The following is a 19497-nucleotide window of genomic DNA, read 5'->3' on the forward strand; positions in this document are numbered from 1 at the left end:
GCACTGCCCGGCATAGGCTTCCAAGCCTGGGTGGGCCTAAGGGTGCAGGCCAGATGGCAGCCACCTGCATTCACCCCTGGGTGCCCTCCTGGGCCCCCAAACAGGGCTAAGGGTCCCACCCCTCCTGGGGTGCCCTGGCTCCCCCACCCCCACAAGCTGTAAGAGGAGCAGAGCTCCACGACCCATGCCCCCCTCTGCGCTCAGCCCCCTGCAGAAACCCCGGCTGCCTACCACTATGCCCCACCCTGCCCCTCCAAAGGCCCCACCTGCTCGTGAGGAGGGCAATTTCAGGCCCCCTCCCCGAGCTGTACGCAGCTGGCTGACCATTAAAACCCTGCAGGTGACAATTACGGTTTAGTGGCTTGAGCTCTGCTGGGAAAGCAGAGAAGAAAGGCAGGGGCGGCCCTGTGTGAGCCACCTCCTCCCCCCAACCCCCCACTGGCCAGGCGGGCCAGCAGACTGACTTCCGGCCAGACCTGGTAGGGAATGGCCGAGGGCGCCAGGTGCTGGCCCTGGGCCCTCCCAGCCCTCAGCACAGGCTCAGGCGCCCCCACTGACACACCCTCCTGGGCCCCCAGGGAGAGGCCAGGTGCTCAGGCCCACGTGGGCACCCCAACAGGGCAGGGCCAGAGCTGCCCCCCTCCTCTGCACAGAGGGGCTCCGGGGAACTGCGAAGCAGGAAGCGGTGGTGTAATTTTGGAGGAAACTCTCAAAGCCAGAGCCATTAAGGGCCAGAGGGGGGCTGTGTCCAACGTGATAGAAATATAACAGGATAAAAAGTCGCCACGGCAGGTTCCATTCAGAGAGAAACCCAACCCCAAATTTCCTTTCCCTAATCCTGCAGGAGCCTACAGCTGGCCAGAGGGAGGGGGAGAGGGCAAGCCCCCACCCTACCCGCCTGCCCAGAGACGTGGGGGTCCCGATGGGACCTGAGAGAGGCCCTGGGGGAGGTGTCCGGGGGAGGCAGGTGCACCCCAGGGCCTCTATGCCTGCCTCCCCTGCCTCACTGGGCAAGGGGTGACATTCTGAGGGGAGGCCCACCCGCCCCTCACCTACCGTAATCACATTTCCACACCTGAACCTGGGTGGGGGATCCAAACCTCCCTTATGGAGCCCCCCCCCAAGATGATGAGCACCCGAGTGGGCAGACCCACCTTGTGGACACAGAGCAGCGCAGCAGGAGGCAGAATGGGGAGCACGTACCGCGTGAGGCCAGAGGAGAAGCAGAGGAAGGGACACCCCCTGGAGCCCCAGGACTGAGGGGGTGTCAGGAGGCCTCTGCAGGGGGTGCTGCGAATCTGGGACGCTGGTGGGAGAGGACAGGCCCGCTGGGATGGTCCCCAGGGACCTAGCCTGTTGGGGCACGGTGTGCAAGGGCCAAGGTCTCCGCTGCCGGGCCTGTGACTCCCAACAGTGGCTGCAGCTTGGCCGACTCAGGCCTGGGCAGCGGGCCCGGTGCTCCCTGAGCTGCTCCGGTAGCAGCACGGCGGCGGCGGTGAGGGCCTGGCCCGCCAGCCAACAGGAGGGAGCGGAGGGGGCGGGGGAGGAGCACTCCGTCACCCTTCACTGCTCCAGAAATTCAAACCAGACTGGGGGTGGCGGGCCCGGCGGCCCCACTTGAGTCCACTCAGCTCCTCACAGCCGCTGGGCTGGGGGTGGCAGGTGCTCCCTGCCCACTGCAGGCCCTGCTTCTTCCCAGAACACTGGCCTCGCCTTCCACCAGGAGGGACAAAGACACAGGGCTCCCCGTGTGCGCGCCCCAGAGGCAGCTGGAAAGGAGGGGCCAGGCCGGCACCCTGGGCCAGCAGCCGCCTCTGTGGGCCAAACTGGGCTGGAAACACTCTGATCGGCCCCGGCTGTCAGCTCCCTGTCCCCAGCCTGGGGAATGAGCTGCTGGCGGCACCACATGATTCATCACCAGGCCCGAGCCCGCAGGCCAGCCGGCCCCCACCCTGCTCAGCACCTGTGGGCTGCCAGGAAGCACATGTGACCCTGTGGGGGCAAGCACCCACCGACCCCTCCAGGTCAGGAACCAAGCTCGGAGGCGCGGGCTGAGGACACAGACACCCCCATGCTCTCCTGGGGGGGCCACTCTGCCCCAAGGACAAGCCTATGGGATGGGGCCAGCAGGGGTCCCCCACCCCCCAGACTGCACCGGACATAAGCAGCAAGCAACTGGCTGATGTGTCGGCTGGGATTTTTCCGCTCTCGATGAGCCCCTCCCCTCCCCCTCCCCAAAGTGGCTGCAGCTGTCAGGACCGCAGATTGGAACTGCAGGTACGGCGCTGGCCCGCTGCCCACCTCCCTCCCGTGTCTGTCTGCGAGAGAGGAAGCCGGCCCACCTCTGGAATCCTTCACTCTCTCCTCGTTCTGCCTCTCCCACCTGTCCCCTGGGAGCATGGGGTCAGCCGCCCTCGCTCAGGCTCTCTCTTTTCCCTTGCCCCTCTCCGATTACAATGCCGGCAGTGTTCGCTCAGCTCCCCCTGCACGAAGCTCCCGCCTGTCTCTGAGCGCCACTCAGCCGTCCTGAGCCTCGTCCTCCTCGGTGTTTAATCTCTGTCAGTACCGGGCAGGAGGCGGGGCTTGCGTGCCCCAGGCTCACCTGCTGCATCTGCACCCACCAAAGGTTCCAGTAGGATGAGTCCTGATTCACGGACCACAGGGAGGAAGCCAGGTCCTACTTGGCCTCTTCCTGCCTCACAGGCCAAAGCCAGGTGAGGAGCCCCCAGCAGGGGACCAGGCCAGAAGCAGAGGCCATGGACCAGCTGGATGGGCCAGGGTGACTAGGTGGGGAGCTCAGAGCCGCCTTCCCAAACCTCCTCCATCAGACTACCATTTCCATTTGCCGATTCAGGTAGCAGGGCACCTCTGCGGCCGCGGACCCACACACCACCACCTCCATCTGTCCGTCTGCCTCCAAAGTGCTGCCAGCCAGGCCCCCCGGGCCATCACGTGCGCTGGCGCAGGACCCCTCTGAGCCCACTCCTTGGCCCCCCTGCCAATCCCTCCATGGTTGGGGGTAGCAAGTCCACCCTCCATGGGGTCTGTGGGAAGGGGAGTGCGCACCGGAGCTGCCATAGCTCCCAGGCCCTCAGATCACCTGGCCCCCACCCACCCTGGTCAGCCCCAGGGCCAATGGGCGTTCCCACAGAGGGCCCCCTGACTCTTGGCTACCTACAGGCAGGGGCTCCCAGAAACACCTCTGGAATGCTGAGTGCGGGCACAGGCTCACGGCCCCCCTGCGAGGTGGCAGAGACCTGCTCTGAGACCCACGCGTCACACAGCTGCTGCTGCAAGTTGGGCCTGGCCCCAGAGCTCCTCACCGGCCCCCACCCCACCCCCAGTGCTCCAGAATCTCACTCTGCAGGACTCACCTCAGCCCCTGCCTGCGGCCCCGTCCCCAGCCCACTCAGCCGCTCTGCAGTCACTATCCCTCACCCACCTTTCCCACAGAACCTGCCCTGACTACCAGCCGCACCTCCAGCCCCAGGGCAACCCCCCCAGGAGGCCCCTGTCCCAGCACTCTCCCACCCACCTGCCTGGCTGGGTTCCTACTGCCAAGGAAACTGGCTCCACGTGGGCACACAGCAGCAGGCTGGGGCCTCCACCACCCACGTGCCCCAGCAGAGGGGGGACGTGGCTCTGAATCAGCCCCACCTTCACCTGCCAGCTGCCACACTGGGGGGGGGGGCAGCCCTGAGAGACCCTGCTCAGTCCCAGAACGCGCACTACGCCGCTTATAAGGGACAGCTGCTTCCACTGCTGCACCCCCACTCACCGACCGCCACCCTGCCCTCCCCAGGGGGAATCCTCTCTCCCAAGGACGCAGCACCAGGACTGCACGGGGCCGGTGCCCCACGGGCAAGAGGAGGGTGTGCCTCCCGCCCCAAGCGTGGCAGGCCTGGCTCAGAGGTGGAGCCTCGCAGCGGCACCAAGGGGCACTCTGCGGTCACAGGCGTCACACCCACGGTGCCCTGCGGCCACCTGCAAGGCCGTGGGTCAGACCAGTGGGAAGGGACAGACTTGGAGGCTGGCTGCGGGGGTGGAAGGCTGACACGAGCGGGCTGAGCGCCGGGACGCTCTCCACAAACAGCTCGAAACCTGAGCCGACAGGCTCCCGCTGCCAGCAGCGACGCAAGCGCTCTGAGTGCGCGGGCGGCCAGGATGGGCGGGGCGGCGGCCCCGGGAGGAGCGGGCCGCCGCCAGCACTGGAGGCAGCTGCCGGTTCAGTAGCTGGGAGAAGCCATTAACGGCCCTTTGGCGAGAGAGCAGAGGGGATCGCGGGCTCTGGATACAGACAGGCCTGGGCCCGTCCCTGCGGGATCCCAAGTTACAGCAAGGCCAGGGCGCCTCGGAGCCAGCCAGGGCTGCAGCCCTGCCCCCCCACCCCCAGCGGAGGTCTCGCAGGGGATAGGAGGGCCCCACAGTGGACAGAAGGGTGTCAGGCCAGGGGTTCAGGGACTCGGATACGGTGGGGGCGGGGAGAATGCCTCCCAGCCTCTATGGCCAGAGTTCATAGCCACCCCTCACCTCTCACCTAGTGCCAGCCTCAGTTTCTCCCAACCACTTGAAACAAAGAGGGGCCTGAGGCTGCAAAGGCCGCCAGCCCCCTCCCCTCACCCCGCCCCACCTCCCCAGGGTCCGGCGGCTGGATGAGATCACGTCTGTGAGGTGCCGCTGCCGTGGGAGAGGAGTGGGGTGGACACAGCCTGCGGCTGCTCAGGCCCCCCCCACCCCAGGACCCCCACCACACCCAGCAGCACATCCAGGGGACTTGGGCCCCCATGCAGCTTGGGACGTGAATCCGGGGACTGTGGAGGGCAAATGGATGGGAACAGGACTCTGACTAGCCCATGAAGGTAGAATGTCATTCATCAGTCAACATCTGGGGTGTGGGGCTCCCCAAAGCCAGGCCCGGAAGAGGCCAGCAATCAGAGGATCCAGAAGCCCCAGCATCCCCCAGCTCAGGCCTCAGATCCAGACCCAGGGAGCGGGCAGGGCAGGGCCCAGGGGAAAGGAGGCCAGGTGGCACTCCCACCCCACCCTCTGGCCGCCACACCTCAGCGTCCAGGAGCACCAACCCTGTCAGGACACCTCTGCTGCTGGCCTTAAGTGGGGTCCAGACACCACCGGCCACCTCCAAGGACACTGCTGGGAGAAGGGACTGCCCTGACACTAGGGGTGTCCCCAGACTGTGGGCCCTTATAGGCTCCAAAAATGCCACGGCACAGCCACGGGGCACGCCAGCCTCCGAGCCCCACGCTCGGCACCACGTACCCAGTGGGACCACTAGCCGCCAGGGCTCCCGGGCTTCCTCCCCAAAGCCCACCGCACTTTGCTTGGATTGCAGAGACACCCATGATGTCAGGGTGGAAGAAACCGGTGCCCACGTGCCCCCGAGCACCCCAGGCACACGTGCTGCTCAGGGGAGGGAAGCATCTGTCGGGCCTGGCGGAGCTCCTGAAAGATGAGCTCTGCCGCCCCCTCGAGCCGCGGGCCGGCTGTGCTGGCAGAAGCTCGGGAAGGCGGGCACCAGGGCCCCCTCCTGTCACTCAGACATATGGGATAGTCATTGCCAGAGGAAGCGGCCCCCGCAGCCCCCACTGCGGCTCCAGGCCAGGCTGGGCTGGGCCGGGAGGAGCGCCTCCCTGTGGGCAGGCCAGGGCCCCTCCCCCGCCTCTGCACTCCATTTACAACCATCATCGATTTCTCAAAATACCAAATATAAAAAAGTAGCCGACAGGATGTGGCTGCCGACAGCCAGAGCCCCTGGGAGGGGGGAGACAGGCAGGGAGCCGCACCGCGCAGGCCCCCCTTCACCGTGTGCGCCCGCTGCTCCGGCCAGGAAACCAATTTATTTTGTTTTGTCTCTGTTCTCTGAACGCACAGAGACCAGATCGGGCGGGCAGCCAAGGCTCCTGCAGCCGCTGCCAAGAGAGCGCGAGCACGGGGGTGGAGGCCGAGCAGGGTGGGGGCGCGTGCCTCCCCAGGCCCCGGGACAGCCCCTGACAGGCAGCAGGAAGAGCTCTGGAGAACCGCTGTCCCTGCAAGGCCCGCACCAACGCCGCTGTCCTCCTCCACCCCCGCGGCCCGCTGCCCAAGGAGGCACACGCCTGGGTGCACACGGCAGCGCAGGGCCAGAGCCCTGCCCGTGACTGGGACACACCTGGGAGGGGACAGGCAGGAGGAGACAGCCACCTGGGGGCTCAGAGCTCCTCAGCTTCCAGCCCTCCGAAAGCGGCAGAGACAGAGCCGCTGGCCCACACACGGGGCGTCTGGATGCCAGACAGGGCACCCCTAGCCCACCACCATGCTTGTCCCTTTAGACCCTAAACTTGAGGGGGCACCCAGCATTCACTGAGGCCCACACCAGCCCACACCTCGAGGACCCCAGGGAGGGAAGGGACAGAACACCCAGAAGCCACCCACCTCCTGCATGAAGCTGCCCGGTGATGCTGCCCTTGGCACTCAGGTCTATCACCCCGGGGGCCCAGCACAGGCCAGCTGGCATCAGGGAAGCCGGCCCTGCCCCAGCCTCCCTGTGCCCACCGAGAGCATGAGCACAGCCTCCACAGAACACGAGGGACCCCAGCATCAGCCACTGCCCCATGGACACACCCGGGGGCTCGCCGTGTCACATCCACCCCGCCTCCTTCCCGAACGATGACACACACTCCAGCAGACATCTATCCCCAACCCCAATATCACCCTCTGGACCACGAGCGCGGCCCCTCACAGCAGCCTGACTCCTCTCTACCCTGGGCAGCACAGCCCAGCTGGGGAAGGCGCCCCCCCACCCCTCGTGGAAGAGGCAAGCCCAGCCCCACCTCCTCGTCAGAACTGTCCTCCGCGTACTCTTCACAGCCCTGCACTCTCGCCATCGCCGTCCTTGGGGAGGGGGTCCCATTCTGTAGGAGAGAAGGGGACAATGGTTATGTCAAGACACTGATGCCCTCTGACCTCAGGCAGAGCCCACGCCCGCAGTCCCCTGCCCCCTCCTTGATGGTGGGGCTCGGGAAGAACCAACCGTCCCTCCTGCCGATGTTGAGGCCAAAGTTCCCGCCACCCCCAATCTCTAGAGAGCTCCAACATGGCCCTGGGCCTTAAGACAAGACCAGCGACACCCAGGTCTACGTGGGCCTCTTGGGCCCTGCCTGAGGTCCTCTGTCAAGGGCCAGACTCATCACCATGTGCTAGTTCCAAGGAAGGACCCCAGGGAAGGGCTGACACCCGTGCCAGATGGGAACAGGAACAGTCAGCAAGGAAGCCACCAGCTGAGGGCCCAGCCGCCCCCGCAGCCTTTAACGGAAAAACCGGCTGCAGGGCTCCTGGCCCCATAGCTCATACCCAGCTCTGCCAGGCCCAGGAGAGCCTAGGGTCAGGGAGCAAAGTGGGGGTGGCCACTTCGCGGCAGCAAGCAAGGGCAGGGCAGGGGGGTTACCCACACCTGGGCCAGTGCCTCTGGAAGAGGGCATATGGCACCTGCCATCAGCCACTGTCACGGGGTCACAGCCAGGGGCAAGACCCTCTTCCCCAGGAGGCCTCGGTGTCTACGGCAGCTGAGAGCCACATTCAGCCCGGTCGGCCCAGGGCCCAGAGAGGTGCCCCTACCTACAGAATGCCATGAGGACACAGCCCCCAGGCTGACCCCATCCCACCGCGTCAGGGAGTGGGTGCCCCTGAACGTCCGCACCCTAACGTGGAAAACAGATTCTTCCCTCACGGGGTGGGGGGAGTCGGGTGTACCGGAACCGGGGCTGATGGGGAAAACAGCCCTACCTCTCACTCCTGAGCGCGGTCAAGTACTCGGGAGCAGGAACCCCAGAGCGAGGCACCCCCCAGAGCCCCACTCCCCCTGACCGGGCAGGAGCCAAAGGCCTGTGAGGTGGCTCTTCCTCTCGCCTGTTTTTTCCCTCAGTATAAGAAGGGTGGGAGACTAAGTTTTTTCCAGGCCAGGAACAAGGCAGGATTCGGTTTCCACGTCTCCCCCACCCCCGCTCCCCATGCCGCACGCGCTGTGGGAGCCCTGCCCGCTGAAAGTGGGTCAACACAGCCTGATGGGTGCAGGGCGTGGGCGGGGGGCAAGGAGGGCAGCCCCAAGCTATCCTCCGTCCTTGCCCACAGGGAGCCCTACCCGCAGCGGCCACCAGCGGACACACCTGCCTCAGGCCCAGGGCCAGGCAGCAAGTCTCCTCGGCAAGCGCCCGGACGCCAGGCCAGGGCCGGCAGGTCCACGGTGCCCACAGCACCAGCCCGCCTGACGCACTCCACCAGCACTGGACTCCGGAGAATCCCACACCACCTGCACCTCAGGCCACGGTCACGGACCCTCGTCCTCCAGTACGCCCCACATTGCCCTGTGCTGGGTGTGGCCGGCCCCTGGGGACAGCGTGCACGCGCAGGTGCAGGGAGCCACAGACAGGCCGGTCCCCCCCGCCCCCCCGCGGTGGGGCTGCCCGTTCCCACAAAGAGCTGGCCCCCCAGCCCTCCTTGGTCTCCCTCCAGAAGTGCTGCTGCAGGGGACAGGGTGGCCGCCAGGGGGCAGCAGAGCACAGGCAAGGCCCGGCTCCAGGAACCAGGGGAGGCTCCGGGAGCGGCCTACCGTGTGGACACACCTGGCCGAGGCTGGTACTGGGCATTTGGAGAGCGGGAAACTGAAGCAGAACGTGAAACACACAAGGGGAACACGCTCTTGTTTCTCTGCCCACCCCTAAGACCGTAATACACCACGAGGACCACAGCAGGGCCCCTGGGGGTTCCGACTGCCTCAATGGCATCTTACCAACTGCCACAGACCCTCTCTGGTCGCCAGCATCAGACCCAGCCCAGCCACAGCCCACTGCCACCGCCACCTGCCACGTGACGGCACGGCTCCTCCAGCTCCTCATGCAAGCGGGACCCCGACAGCCCCCACGGTGGCTCAGATGAGGGCAGCCAGGCTGAACCCTGGCTCCCCGCACGGCTTTCCTGTGGGGTCTGTGAGAGACTCAGAAGGCACAAGGGGAACAGCAGCCACCATACCCGGAAGGTCCACGGGAGGTGCACTGGGCTTGTGTGCGGCCAGGACACCTGGGAGCAAGGTCAGATCCAGACTGCAGCTAGTAACACGAGTTCTCAGGGAGCCGGCGCGGGCACGAAGGAGCGTCCACGCACAGACCGGCTGTGGCGCCACTAAGCCTCCTCGGGGAGCCGGGCGCAGAAGGACCAGTATGGCGAGCTCCGCACTTGCGGCTCCTCTGACGAGGGATGCGGGCTGATACCCAGCAGACACACAGATTGTAAAGATCATACACCACCGGGGCCTGAAAAGGCCAGAGACACAAAATGAACCCCCCTTCATTTCTGAGGGAAAAGGCAGGGGACTCAGAGGAGGGCCAGGGTTGTTCCCAGAAGCAGGAGCCCGCCCTGCACAAGGAACAGCTGCTTCTGCCCAGCCGATTTCAGGAACACCAGACACTACTCTGTGCTCCCTGCTTCCCCACTGACAACAGATGAGTTTACTGGGACTCGATGCCACCCCAGCAAATGGCTGTGTGGGGACGAGGCCAAGGACCAGCACCAGCACCAGCTCCGGGCCTCATTCAGACGAGCCCCTCGGGCTGGGCGTGGCCATAGGATAAGGTTGGGGGGGCGTTTTATACACAGTGGAAGAATGCTGCTGTTTCTTTTTTTTTTTTTAAGATTTCTTTATTTGGGGGCACCTGGGTGGTTCAGTCTGTTAAGCATCTGCTTTCAGCTCAGGTCATGACCCCAGGGTCCTGGGATTGAGCCTCGCATTGGGCCCCCTGCTCAGCGGGGAGTCTGCTTCTCCCTCTCCCCCACTCATGCTCTCTCTCTTGCTCTGAGCAGGAAGCTGGACACAGGGCCCCATCCCAGGACCCTAACATCATTACCTGAGCCGGAGGCAGATGCTTCATCGGCTGAGTCACCCAGGCGCCCCGGGGAAGAGTCTTAAGCAGAGTCCTAGCTGAGTGCGGAGCCCAACATGGGGCTCCATCTCACGACCCTGAGATCACGACCTGAGCCAAAATCGAGAGTCAGACACTTAAGCAACTGAGCCACTGGGGTGCCCCATACTGTGCCACTGCTGTTTCAAACCATGGCTGCAAATCTTTGACTTTCCTCCCATTGAGGGCAGAGGCTATATGGTTTCCTCCCTAAATCTGTCCAAGGAAAGCAGCCCAGACCGACAACGTGTGAACTCTGAGTCTAGACCATAAAGGTCTTGCAGCTGTGACCTTGGAGCCCTGAGCCCTTTGGGTGAGGATGTGCCCAGCTAGTGCCAGCCATTCAGGTTCCCCCAGCTCAGACATACAAGTGAAGAGACCCCAGCTGTTCTTCCTTAGAACCCTCACCTGAGCCCCAAAACACCAGGTGTGATGAGTGATGACTGTCCTAGAGCAGAACACAGCAGAACCCTGGAGGGGCACAGGAAAAGCTGATGTGCTCTGAGTGTGCAGCCTAATTCTCGGGGGGAAAGCTGAAGGAGGCTGTGGGTTACCCCCAACCCCACTGACCACGTCACTCCAGACATGACACCACCTCACCCTGCCTGCACTCTGATCCCCAAAAATTAGAGTGCCCTAAAATGGCTGTCTGATGCTCAAGGCGTGGGATGGGTCATGGAGCAGCTGCCTGCCTGCCTGCCCCACGGGGGCAATCCCACTCCGGCCGCTGGCCCACCTCCTCGGCTCTCTGGCTGGTGTCCAGCCACTTCCCAGCTGAGGTGAGCTCCATTAACCAGCTGGTGAGACTCACTGGGGATGCCCCCTTGCAGCCCCCCACAAGCCATAACGCCGACATCGTGCTACACCAGCGCCCACGCCTGGACCCCAGCACGGGCAGCACCGCCATGGCCTGGGCCCAAGACTCACACAGTGCCCTGCACGGCCTCCTGGCAGTCCCTCCACCCGCACCCCCAGAGCCATGCTGAGACCCAGGAAGGCCCCTTCCGCCCACGGGTCTGCAGTACCAATGGGCAGAACTCTTCTTAAGATACCTGGAAAATACTCCTCACACACAGGGTATCGTTACTACATCAGCAGTTACGTTCTTGAACATGGCGAGCAATCTAATGAACAACAACGGGAACTTTTGAACAAAAGAAAATGAAATAGGAAAAAACACCTATAAGAAGGACCGACATAAACATAACCAGTGGAAACAATTGATCTACGCAAGCACAAAGGGGTGAAAATGGCTTTAGGCACAGAAGTCCGCTCAACACGAGTAACCTAGGAGAAGCATAAAGACGTCGCCTTTCCCAGGGCACCGCACAGGGCTCCTTCGGAGGACGCGGGGAAGTGAGGACCCTCCTGCCCACTGAGAGGCCCTGGTGAGTGGGAGGCACAGGTGGGACAGGGGTGGGTGTGCTGGGACAGGGGGAGCCTAAGGAGATTCCCCTTTAAGGTCAATTCTCTCCCCTCCGCTGCCTGAGGGTGGAGGCAGGAGGGGCGCCGGCAGCCCCGAGGAGGGTGAAGCAGCCTGAGGCACCGAGGAGAGGAGCTGACACAGGGCACACAGGGGACACGTGGCATGCAGGGGACATGCAGCACCGGGCTCCTCTCCTGCCTCCTTTCGGGAGGCATGTGCAGAGTGCTCTCGGGCTGGGGCAGAGCAGGAGGGGCAGGAGCTGTGGAGTGTGCCCCAGGAGACCAGCCTGGTGGACAGGGACTCAGGTCAACAAGGTCATGGAGCACCAGGACAAGCGAGCAGGCAGCCAGTCCTGAGGGGACCCAGAGACAGGGGTGGGTGCTCTGAGTGGAGGCAAAGGGAGCGAGCAGACACGGGGAGAAGACGTTATTCCAGCGGAGAAGCACAAGCAATGCCCGCACCCAAAACTACACGCATCCAAAGAAACAAGCAAATGTGCCCACTGCGGCCGGCTGAGGCCGTGGACCTCCCCGCACCGCACTGAGCCCCCAGACAAGACCTCCGCGGAGGAAGATGGGGACCCCACAGCCCCACCCTCCTGAGCACCTACCAGCCCCCCAAATACACGGTGCTCTTCCTCCTCTGAGCTCCTCCAGCCCTGCCAGCACCCTGACTGTCCGTCAGCCCCCTCCGTCCCCGACTCCCAGAACCTGTGAGAACATGAGTTACTGTCCCGCCGCTAAGCGGGGGCTACTCAGTTACACGGCAACAGGGAAGGGGCACAAGGAGAGACTAAACAGTGCCTGGCCCCGCAGACGGGAGCCCTCAGCCCGGCAGAATGGCAAGGACCCGGTGGTCCTGACCCCCCACATGCGGGCCCGGCAAATGCGCAGCTGCCCCAGCCGAGGGAAGCAGACCGGAGCGACTCCTGAGACCAGGGGAAGGAAACGGAGGGTCAAGGAACAAGGGGGTTAGGAGGGAGTTCTAGGACAAGAGATTAAAAAGAAAAGAACTAACGGAGACAGCTATTCCTTCCCCATAAGGACCTGCCAGCCCCCTGAGAGAGGGCTTGGGGGCATTTCCCGGGGTCCACTCCAGCCTTGGGCTAGAGCCCCCAGGAGTGGGGAGCAGGGCTCCGGGAGGGGGCTGCAGGCCCACCTGGGCAGAGAGGCCCAAGTTCAGAAGCGGCACACGCCAAGGGTCCACGTGGCCTTCTCAGACCCACTAGAAGAGGAATGAAGTATAGCCTAGGGGGCCTGACCTTCGAGACATGACAGCAACGAAAACTTTGCGTTTTGGGTGTTCTCAATACAGCTCAGTCCTCACAGAAACGCAGGAAAAGATGCCCTTTTTCTAATGTAAGAAAATTTAAATCATAAAGCAACAAGAGACCACATTTTCCATGTGTCACAGTAGAAAAACAAAGACTTTTAACCACACACGGTCTTGGAGGGCACAGGAAGCAGGTGTCTAACGCAGCTGTCCAAAGTGCAAAGCGGCACTTTCCTTCCACTAAAAACGCACTGGCCTTTGACCCAGAGATGCTCCTCAGAACACATCCCAAGAACCGCTTACATGTGGGAACGAGCCTCCACTAGGGGATTACGGCAGCACTGCCCACCTGCCAGGATGGTCAGGCCACCTGTGGCCCACGCGCACTGCAGACACCAAGTGGCGAGGACAGCCCTCGGAGCCAGAGGGAAACGCAGAAGACAGCAGTAGGAAGCAGTCAGGCACGGCACTCGGGAGCCTGGATGGCAGAGAACACCCTAGAAAGACCCAGGCACAGTCCTCATCCTCACACGGGGGCAGGCGGCAGGAAAGAGTGGGAGGGACGGCCCTAAGTGATCACTCTGCTGTGTCCTGCGATGCCTGTCATGTAATCCTACACAACCCTTAAAAAGAAAGTGGACATGTCTGAATCCCCTCCAAAGACACAAGAGGAAGTGGACAGGGAGGAGCTCATATACAGTGGTGCCCAGGGCAGACTGGCACCAAAGCGGGCCATGTCTCCCCAGGGCAACGCTGAGCACCTGGGCCACGTAACTACATCTCTCCCCAAGGCAAAGGAAGGTGGAGACTCAGGGCAGTCCCCCCAGGACGTGCCAGTGATCCCTTGGCCATCCATTCTCATCCCTGGATGGTTTCAGCAGGATAGTCGTGGCCAGTCTGGGATGGCCAGACACACCTGGAACCCATGACTTGTGGGGCAGGGTCCCGACAATGACCTCTCAGCCCCATTCCTCCCAGAACAGGAAGGCAAACCCACCAGCTCCCTCTGTGGAGGTCACTCAGCTGATCGGAATGCCTGGCCCAGGTGCATCCCACTCCAGTCTGCAGAGCTTGACTGCGAGTAGCACCTCTTCCTGCTGGCCTGTCTCAGGCTGTGTGTCCCTGCCATCAGCACACAGCCCCACAAGGAGGCGGGGTGCCCTTCAGGCACGTGCAGCGGAGTGGTCAGGAGTGGGGTGGTGGCCCGCCCACCCCTGGAAGTGGTGGAAGCCTTGACATGGGTTAAGAGGGGACAGAATGGGGAAGAAATAGCAACAGGAACATACAGTGGAAGAGAAGTTAGGGGAAAGCCCCATAGTGTGGTGGCCGTCAGCAGCCTGGTTAGAACCAGGTCCCAGAAAGCAGGCACAGGAGTGGGAGGAAGAGTAGCAGGGCATTTTCTGTGGCCACAGAAGCCAAAGTGGGTCCCCAGGAAATCATTACTTCCACTTGCAGAAGCAGCTCACCACATAGCCGGCTGCGGCCAGGAGCCAAAGAACTCTGGGGGCTTTCCGTTACAGAGCTGGGACAGCTGGGGAAGACAGGAGCACAAGCACTGCCGGCATGGGGCCACGGGACCGACGGCAGCAGGGAGACACTAGTTCTAGAAGCTGCTCAATGGAGGGGGTCTTGGGTTGCTGACCCACCCCGGTGGCAGGACATCTTTACAGAAGTCTCCGTGCAGAAGAACACACTGGAAGTGGTGATGGCTGCTGGCTCGGTTTCCAGCTATGAGGCTGCACGCTAGAAACAGGGCTCAAACCACCCAAAGAGTGAGTGTGAGCAGAAGACATGGAGGGGGGAGCCAGCTCAACCAAATGGAGGGGTGTAGATGGCTTTTGAGGAGCACGTGGAAAAAGGAGAGATGGGGAGATTTCCTCTAAGGACTGAGAACACCCCCTCACATACTTCAACCCTTTCTCTTGGCCTAGAGAAATTCGAACCTAGTAAAACGACAATCGTGCTTTAGAACAGAAAATACTCCAACAGAGGCCACCTGTACCCCTCAATTAAAGCACCAAAAAGCCAGAGACATGAACACCCAACCAGGGCAGGATCCCGCAGTGGCAGCCCGGGGTGGTATGTGGAACTCAGAACCCCTCACGACTGGTGGGGCTCATATCCAGGATGACCCACAGGAGACAGAGATGGTCCTCAGAGCCTGGGTGTGAAATGGGAGGAGCCAAGGGAGTGGCACACCGACGCTGCCCCAGCACAGCACACACCAACGGGCCCTGGTCCTGGCTTCAAGCAGGAGCGCAATCGGGCTGCTGTGGAGCCAGGGGCAGCCTCACCTCCCTCTGAGGACTGCCCCCATCCAGGTGGCCAGAGCCAGCTTCCCTGGACTGAAGGCTGCCCCCTCCTTCTGGAGAAGGGAGGGCTTCAGTCCCTGCTGAATGGACCAGCAAGCAGACCAGAAAAGGTGGCCCTACAGAGAACACGAAGCTTGGCTGGCACAGACACCTGGGGGAGAACCCAGAGGAGGAGCACATGCCCAGGGGCTCAGAGGGACCGAGCGTGGCCACACCTACAATGAGAGCCCCTCCCACCAGATTCCGCTCCACAGCCTCTTGAAATACTTGCACGCGTTACCTAGTTTAGAGAATTTAAGTAGGAATTTTTTAAGGGGGGAGGGGCAGAGGGCGAGGGCGAGCATCTTAGGCAGGCTCCACACCCAGCACAGAGCCCCAAGCCGGGCTTGATCTCATGACCCTGAGATCACGACCTGAGCCAAAATCAAGAGACGGATGCTTAACCAACAGAGACACCCAGGCACCCCAAATAGAAAATTTTTATTTAAAAAGTTATTTAAACTTTTTTTAAGTAGGCTCCACACCCAACACAGGGCTTGAACTCATGACCCAGAGATCAAGAGTCACATGCTCTACCTGCCAAGTCAGCCAGGTGCCCCAAAAGTTATTTAATTTTTTAAAATTATTTTTAGGGGCACCTGGGTGGCTCGGTTGGTTGAGCATCTGACTCGAATTCAGCTCAGGTCATGACCTCAGGGTCTGGGATCCAGCCCCTTATCGGGCTCCACACTCAGCAGGGAGTCTGCTTAAGACTCTCTGCCCCTCCCGCTCGTGTGCAGTAGACACGCGCGCTCTCTCTCCAAATGTAAAAAAATTAACTGAAAATTTATTTTTAAAATTTTATTCATAAAAAAGGATAAAAACCCCTTTTTAAAATAAAAAGTTAGGGGCGCCTGGGTGGCTCAGTATTAAGTGTCTGACTCTTGATCTTGGTTCAAGTCTTGATCTCACAGTGGTAAGTTTGAGCCCTGTGTTGGGCTCCATGTTGGGTGTGGAGCCTACTTTTATTTATTTAAAGGTTTTATTTATTTATTTATTTATGAGAGAAAGAGAGAGGGCATGCACGAGCATAAGCAGAAGGAGAAGCAGTCTCCCTGCTGAGCAAGGAGCCCCACGAGGGACTCGATTCCAGGACCCTGGGATCATGACCTGAGCCAAAGGCAGACGCTTAACGACTGAGCCACCCAGGCGCCCCGTGGAGCCTACTTTAAAAAATAATCAAATAAATACTTAAGCGTCTGGATCCTTAACTGTAAAAGAAGAAATGAGGTAGAAAGATGATTATCAGCGGTGGTCACCAACTGCAGCATGGGGCATAAGGAACTTCCACTCTACCGAGCACTGCTGATGAAAGATGTAATTTTTATCAAGGAAGGTATATTTTATAATTTTATAAAGTTAAAAAAGAGGAAAAACAGCTGCCTATCATCCTTCAAACCACGCCAATACAGGTTGCACGCCATTTCTCTGTGCACACCGGCATGGTGACTAAAGCTTGAATGGATAACGGTTTAAATCTGGGGCGCCTGGCTGGCTCGGTAGGTTGTCTGCCTCTGGCTCAGGTCATGATCCCAGGGTCCTGGGATCGCCACCCGCGTTGGGCTCCCTGCTCAGTGGGGGGAGTCTGCTTCTCCCTCTGCTCCTACCCCCTGCTCATTCTCTCTCTCTCTTTCAAATAAATAATCTTAAAAAAAAGAAAAAAGGTCTAAATCTGACTTTAAATCCTTTCTTCCTAGGAAACAGACCAAACAAGCATGGCTTTTTGGTTTCTATTATGGGAGTAGATTTCTGTATGATTCAAGGTCATAACCTTCAGAACACCAGAACCGTCGGAAATACAAATACTTATAAGCTACTTTCTAAAACATTCCAAAGAGCATGGGGCGCCTGGGTGGCTCAGTCGTTAAGTGTCTGCCTTCGGCTCAGGGCGTGATCCCAGAGTCCCGGGATCGAGCCCCACATCGGGCTCCTCCGCTGGGAGCCTGCTTCTTCCTCTCCCACTCCCCCTGCCTGTGTTCCCTCTCTCGCTGGCTGTCTCTCTCTCTCTGTCAAATAAAAAAATAAATAATCTTTTTAAAAAAATAAATAAATAAAACATTCCAAAGAGCAAATATTGTATTTTAGTTAAATTAAGTCTTTCTTTCGTTTTTCTCACTTAAGACCAGAGGGAAGTGCACCCTTCCCCATCATCACAGAGACAGGTACAAGGCCAAAGTCTCAACCAACAAGGCTCCCTGGAATCAGGCTCACATGTTCGGGTGGCTCCTTCCTGTGTGTCCTATGAGCTCCCCCCCAGGCAGAACCTTGCACATGAATCCCCACCTCAGGCTTTGCCCCCAGGAAACCCAGCCTACAACTGAAAGTGGGCTGAGTTCCACGGAGAGTTGACATCAGAGTCACCTGAAGAGGAGGCCCAGGCACATTTGGGGCCCTAAGAACAGGGCACATAGCTGTGGTTGAAAAGCAACCCCCAAGACCTCAGAGCACTCCAACTCTCGCCAATTGTTCCTCTTGGCCCCAAATGTCCCCACAGGTGCATCGGAGGACGGATGTGGGCCTTGGGATTCCCAAGGAAACTTGGGAGAAAGCAGTGTGGGGTCAGCCCCCCAGAGAGCCTAAGGCCTGGCGGTGACTTTCTGTCCTGGCCACCTTCATCTAGAGAGGAGAACCCACTGGCAGGCCACTCGCTCACCCACCTGCACCTGCTGCTCAGTGGTCTTCTCCGTCTCGCCATGGCCCTCGTCACTGCTGACCCCATCCTCTTCCTTGGGGGGGTCATCCTCACTACTGTCGCTGCCGGAATCTTCCAGGCCTGAGAACACACTCTCCTCGCTTTCAGACAGGCCAGAACTGCTGCCATCCTGGAGGCTGGGAGCAGGAGCACAGGCAAGAGAGGACTGCAAGGAGCACAGGGTTGATGACAGCCAGACTCCCAGGTCACCCACCACCCGCCAGGCACCCTGCTGACCCAGGCTGGCTCTGTGTGGCCAGCCTCCAAGGCCATAGCCCTCAGGTCACAAGCCTCTCCCTCCACCAAAACCATCCACCCAACCCAGGTGGAACTTTCCTCACAGTCTACCTCCACTGACAGCATAGCCACATGCCCTTGGAAGGGACATTTAATTTCTTGCATCTCACAAGGGAAGGACTTTACAAGGACAACATCTCTTTCTTAAGAGTTCAGCTCCCACACTTCCAATCCAGGCTCTCCATCCTCCACACTCCACGCTGGCAAACTCCAGAGCTATGAGGGCACTGGGGCAGAGGCTGGAGCCCGTGGAGGAACAGGACCCTGGAAGGGCTTTTCTCTCTGAAAGAGAAGCCTCTGTATCCAGCTAGACTGAGACCAACAGTTGATCAGTAAATTGTAAAGGTGGGTTGCACAGTGACAAAAATGATACAAGTTTAACTTAAAAATAAGTATATACCTACCCACTCATCCTGTCCTCGGGTAGGGCCCCAGCTTTTTCTGAGCAAAACCCTACTTACCAGACACCACCTCACCCCTAACTCTACAGGACACAATGCACAGTGGGTGAACCCCGTCATTGCCTTTTAAAAACGAACAAGAAATTGTCGACTTCTAGGAAACATCTGAGTACAGAATCCTGGATTTCACTGTCTCTCAAGAGTTTACAACTCTCTCACCTAACTGGGCAGCCTGCACGTAACGCCCAGAGCGTTTGACCGGCAGGCGAGCAGCATGGAGTGTGTCCCGAAGAGAAGGGGAGTCCTCCAGGACTGCTGCTAGGATTTCTACAGCCCAGGCGGATTGACATCCACAGCCGGCGTGGCCATGCGTCCACTTAAACACGTGTGCAAGGCAGTCATGGGTTCTCTCCATCACCTATGTCCCTTCAGTTACAGAACAGGCCTGACGTGCCAGCAGCGCGTAAATACTGACTGGGGGCGCGGGCGCAGCTCTGCGCGGTACGAAGACGCACAATCCTAAGGGTTTCAGGGCCGCCGCACAGGATGCCGCCTCCCCTGCCCGTCTCGCCCGACGCCGCCCCCTCCAGCCGCCCCCTGCGCAGGGGTGCTCCCTGCCAAGGCCGCAGAGGACAGGCGACCCTTCTTCCTCACATTCCCAGGCCCGCCGCGCGCTGGGCGGCCTCGCGGTGGGCGGACGAGCCACCACGTGCGGCCCCGGGCCCCGCCGCCCGACACCGCCGCTCCGACCCGCTCCCGCTGTCACCTCCTCTGGCTCCCGCTCCGGCTCCGGCCCCCGCGGCCGCTTCCCAGGCCGTGCCCCCGTCGCCGCCGCACGCCCTACGCCCTGCGCGCCCGCCATGCTACCCGGCCGGTCCCGACCCGCGGCGCCACTTCCGGCAGCGCACGCCGCGTGGGAATGGGGGCGGGGCCTGCGGGGTCAGGGGGCGCGGCCGGTCACGCCCCTCCCGGCCCGATTGGTGGGGCGGGGCCAGTATGCGCAGGCGCGCGGCGGCAGAGGCGCGGGAGGCGGGGCGCGGCGGGAGGGGGCGGGCCGGGGCCGGCGTGCGCGCGCCGGGGTGACGCGGGCGGGCGGCGCCGGCGGGAGCGC

General features: G+C 61.1%; 1 protein-coding gene across 1 annotated transcript in view; it reads right to left on the bottom strand.

The window, feature by feature from the left end:
• Nucleotides 1–19274, bottom strand: part of BOP1 (BOP1 ribosomal biogenesis factor) — a 28803-nt gene extending 9529 nt beyond the window's left edge. Inside the window, exons 1-3 of the mRNA XM_040625890.1 lie at nucleotides 19153–19274; nucleotides 17654–17854; nucleotides 6828–6908 (exon numbers count right to left, since the gene is read on the bottom strand). Of these exons, the coding sequence (XP_040481824.1) occupies nucleotides 6828–6908; nucleotides 17654–17854; nucleotides 19153–19248 (378 nt within the window). The 5' untranslated portion in view covers nucleotides 19249–19274. The remainder of the gene's footprint in view (nucleotides 1–6827; nucleotides 6909–17653; nucleotides 17855–19152) is intronic.
• Between the last annotated feature and the right edge of the window lie 223 nt (nucleotides 19275–19497).

The sequence above is a fragment of the Ursus maritimus genome, unplaced genomic scaffold (assembly GCF_017311325.1).
Source record: "Ursus maritimus isolate PB19 unplaced genomic scaffold, ASM1731132v1 scaffold_9, whole genome shotgun sequence".
Classification (NCBI taxonomy): Eukaryota; Metazoa; Chordata; class Mammalia; order Carnivora; family Ursidae; genus Ursus; species Ursus maritimus.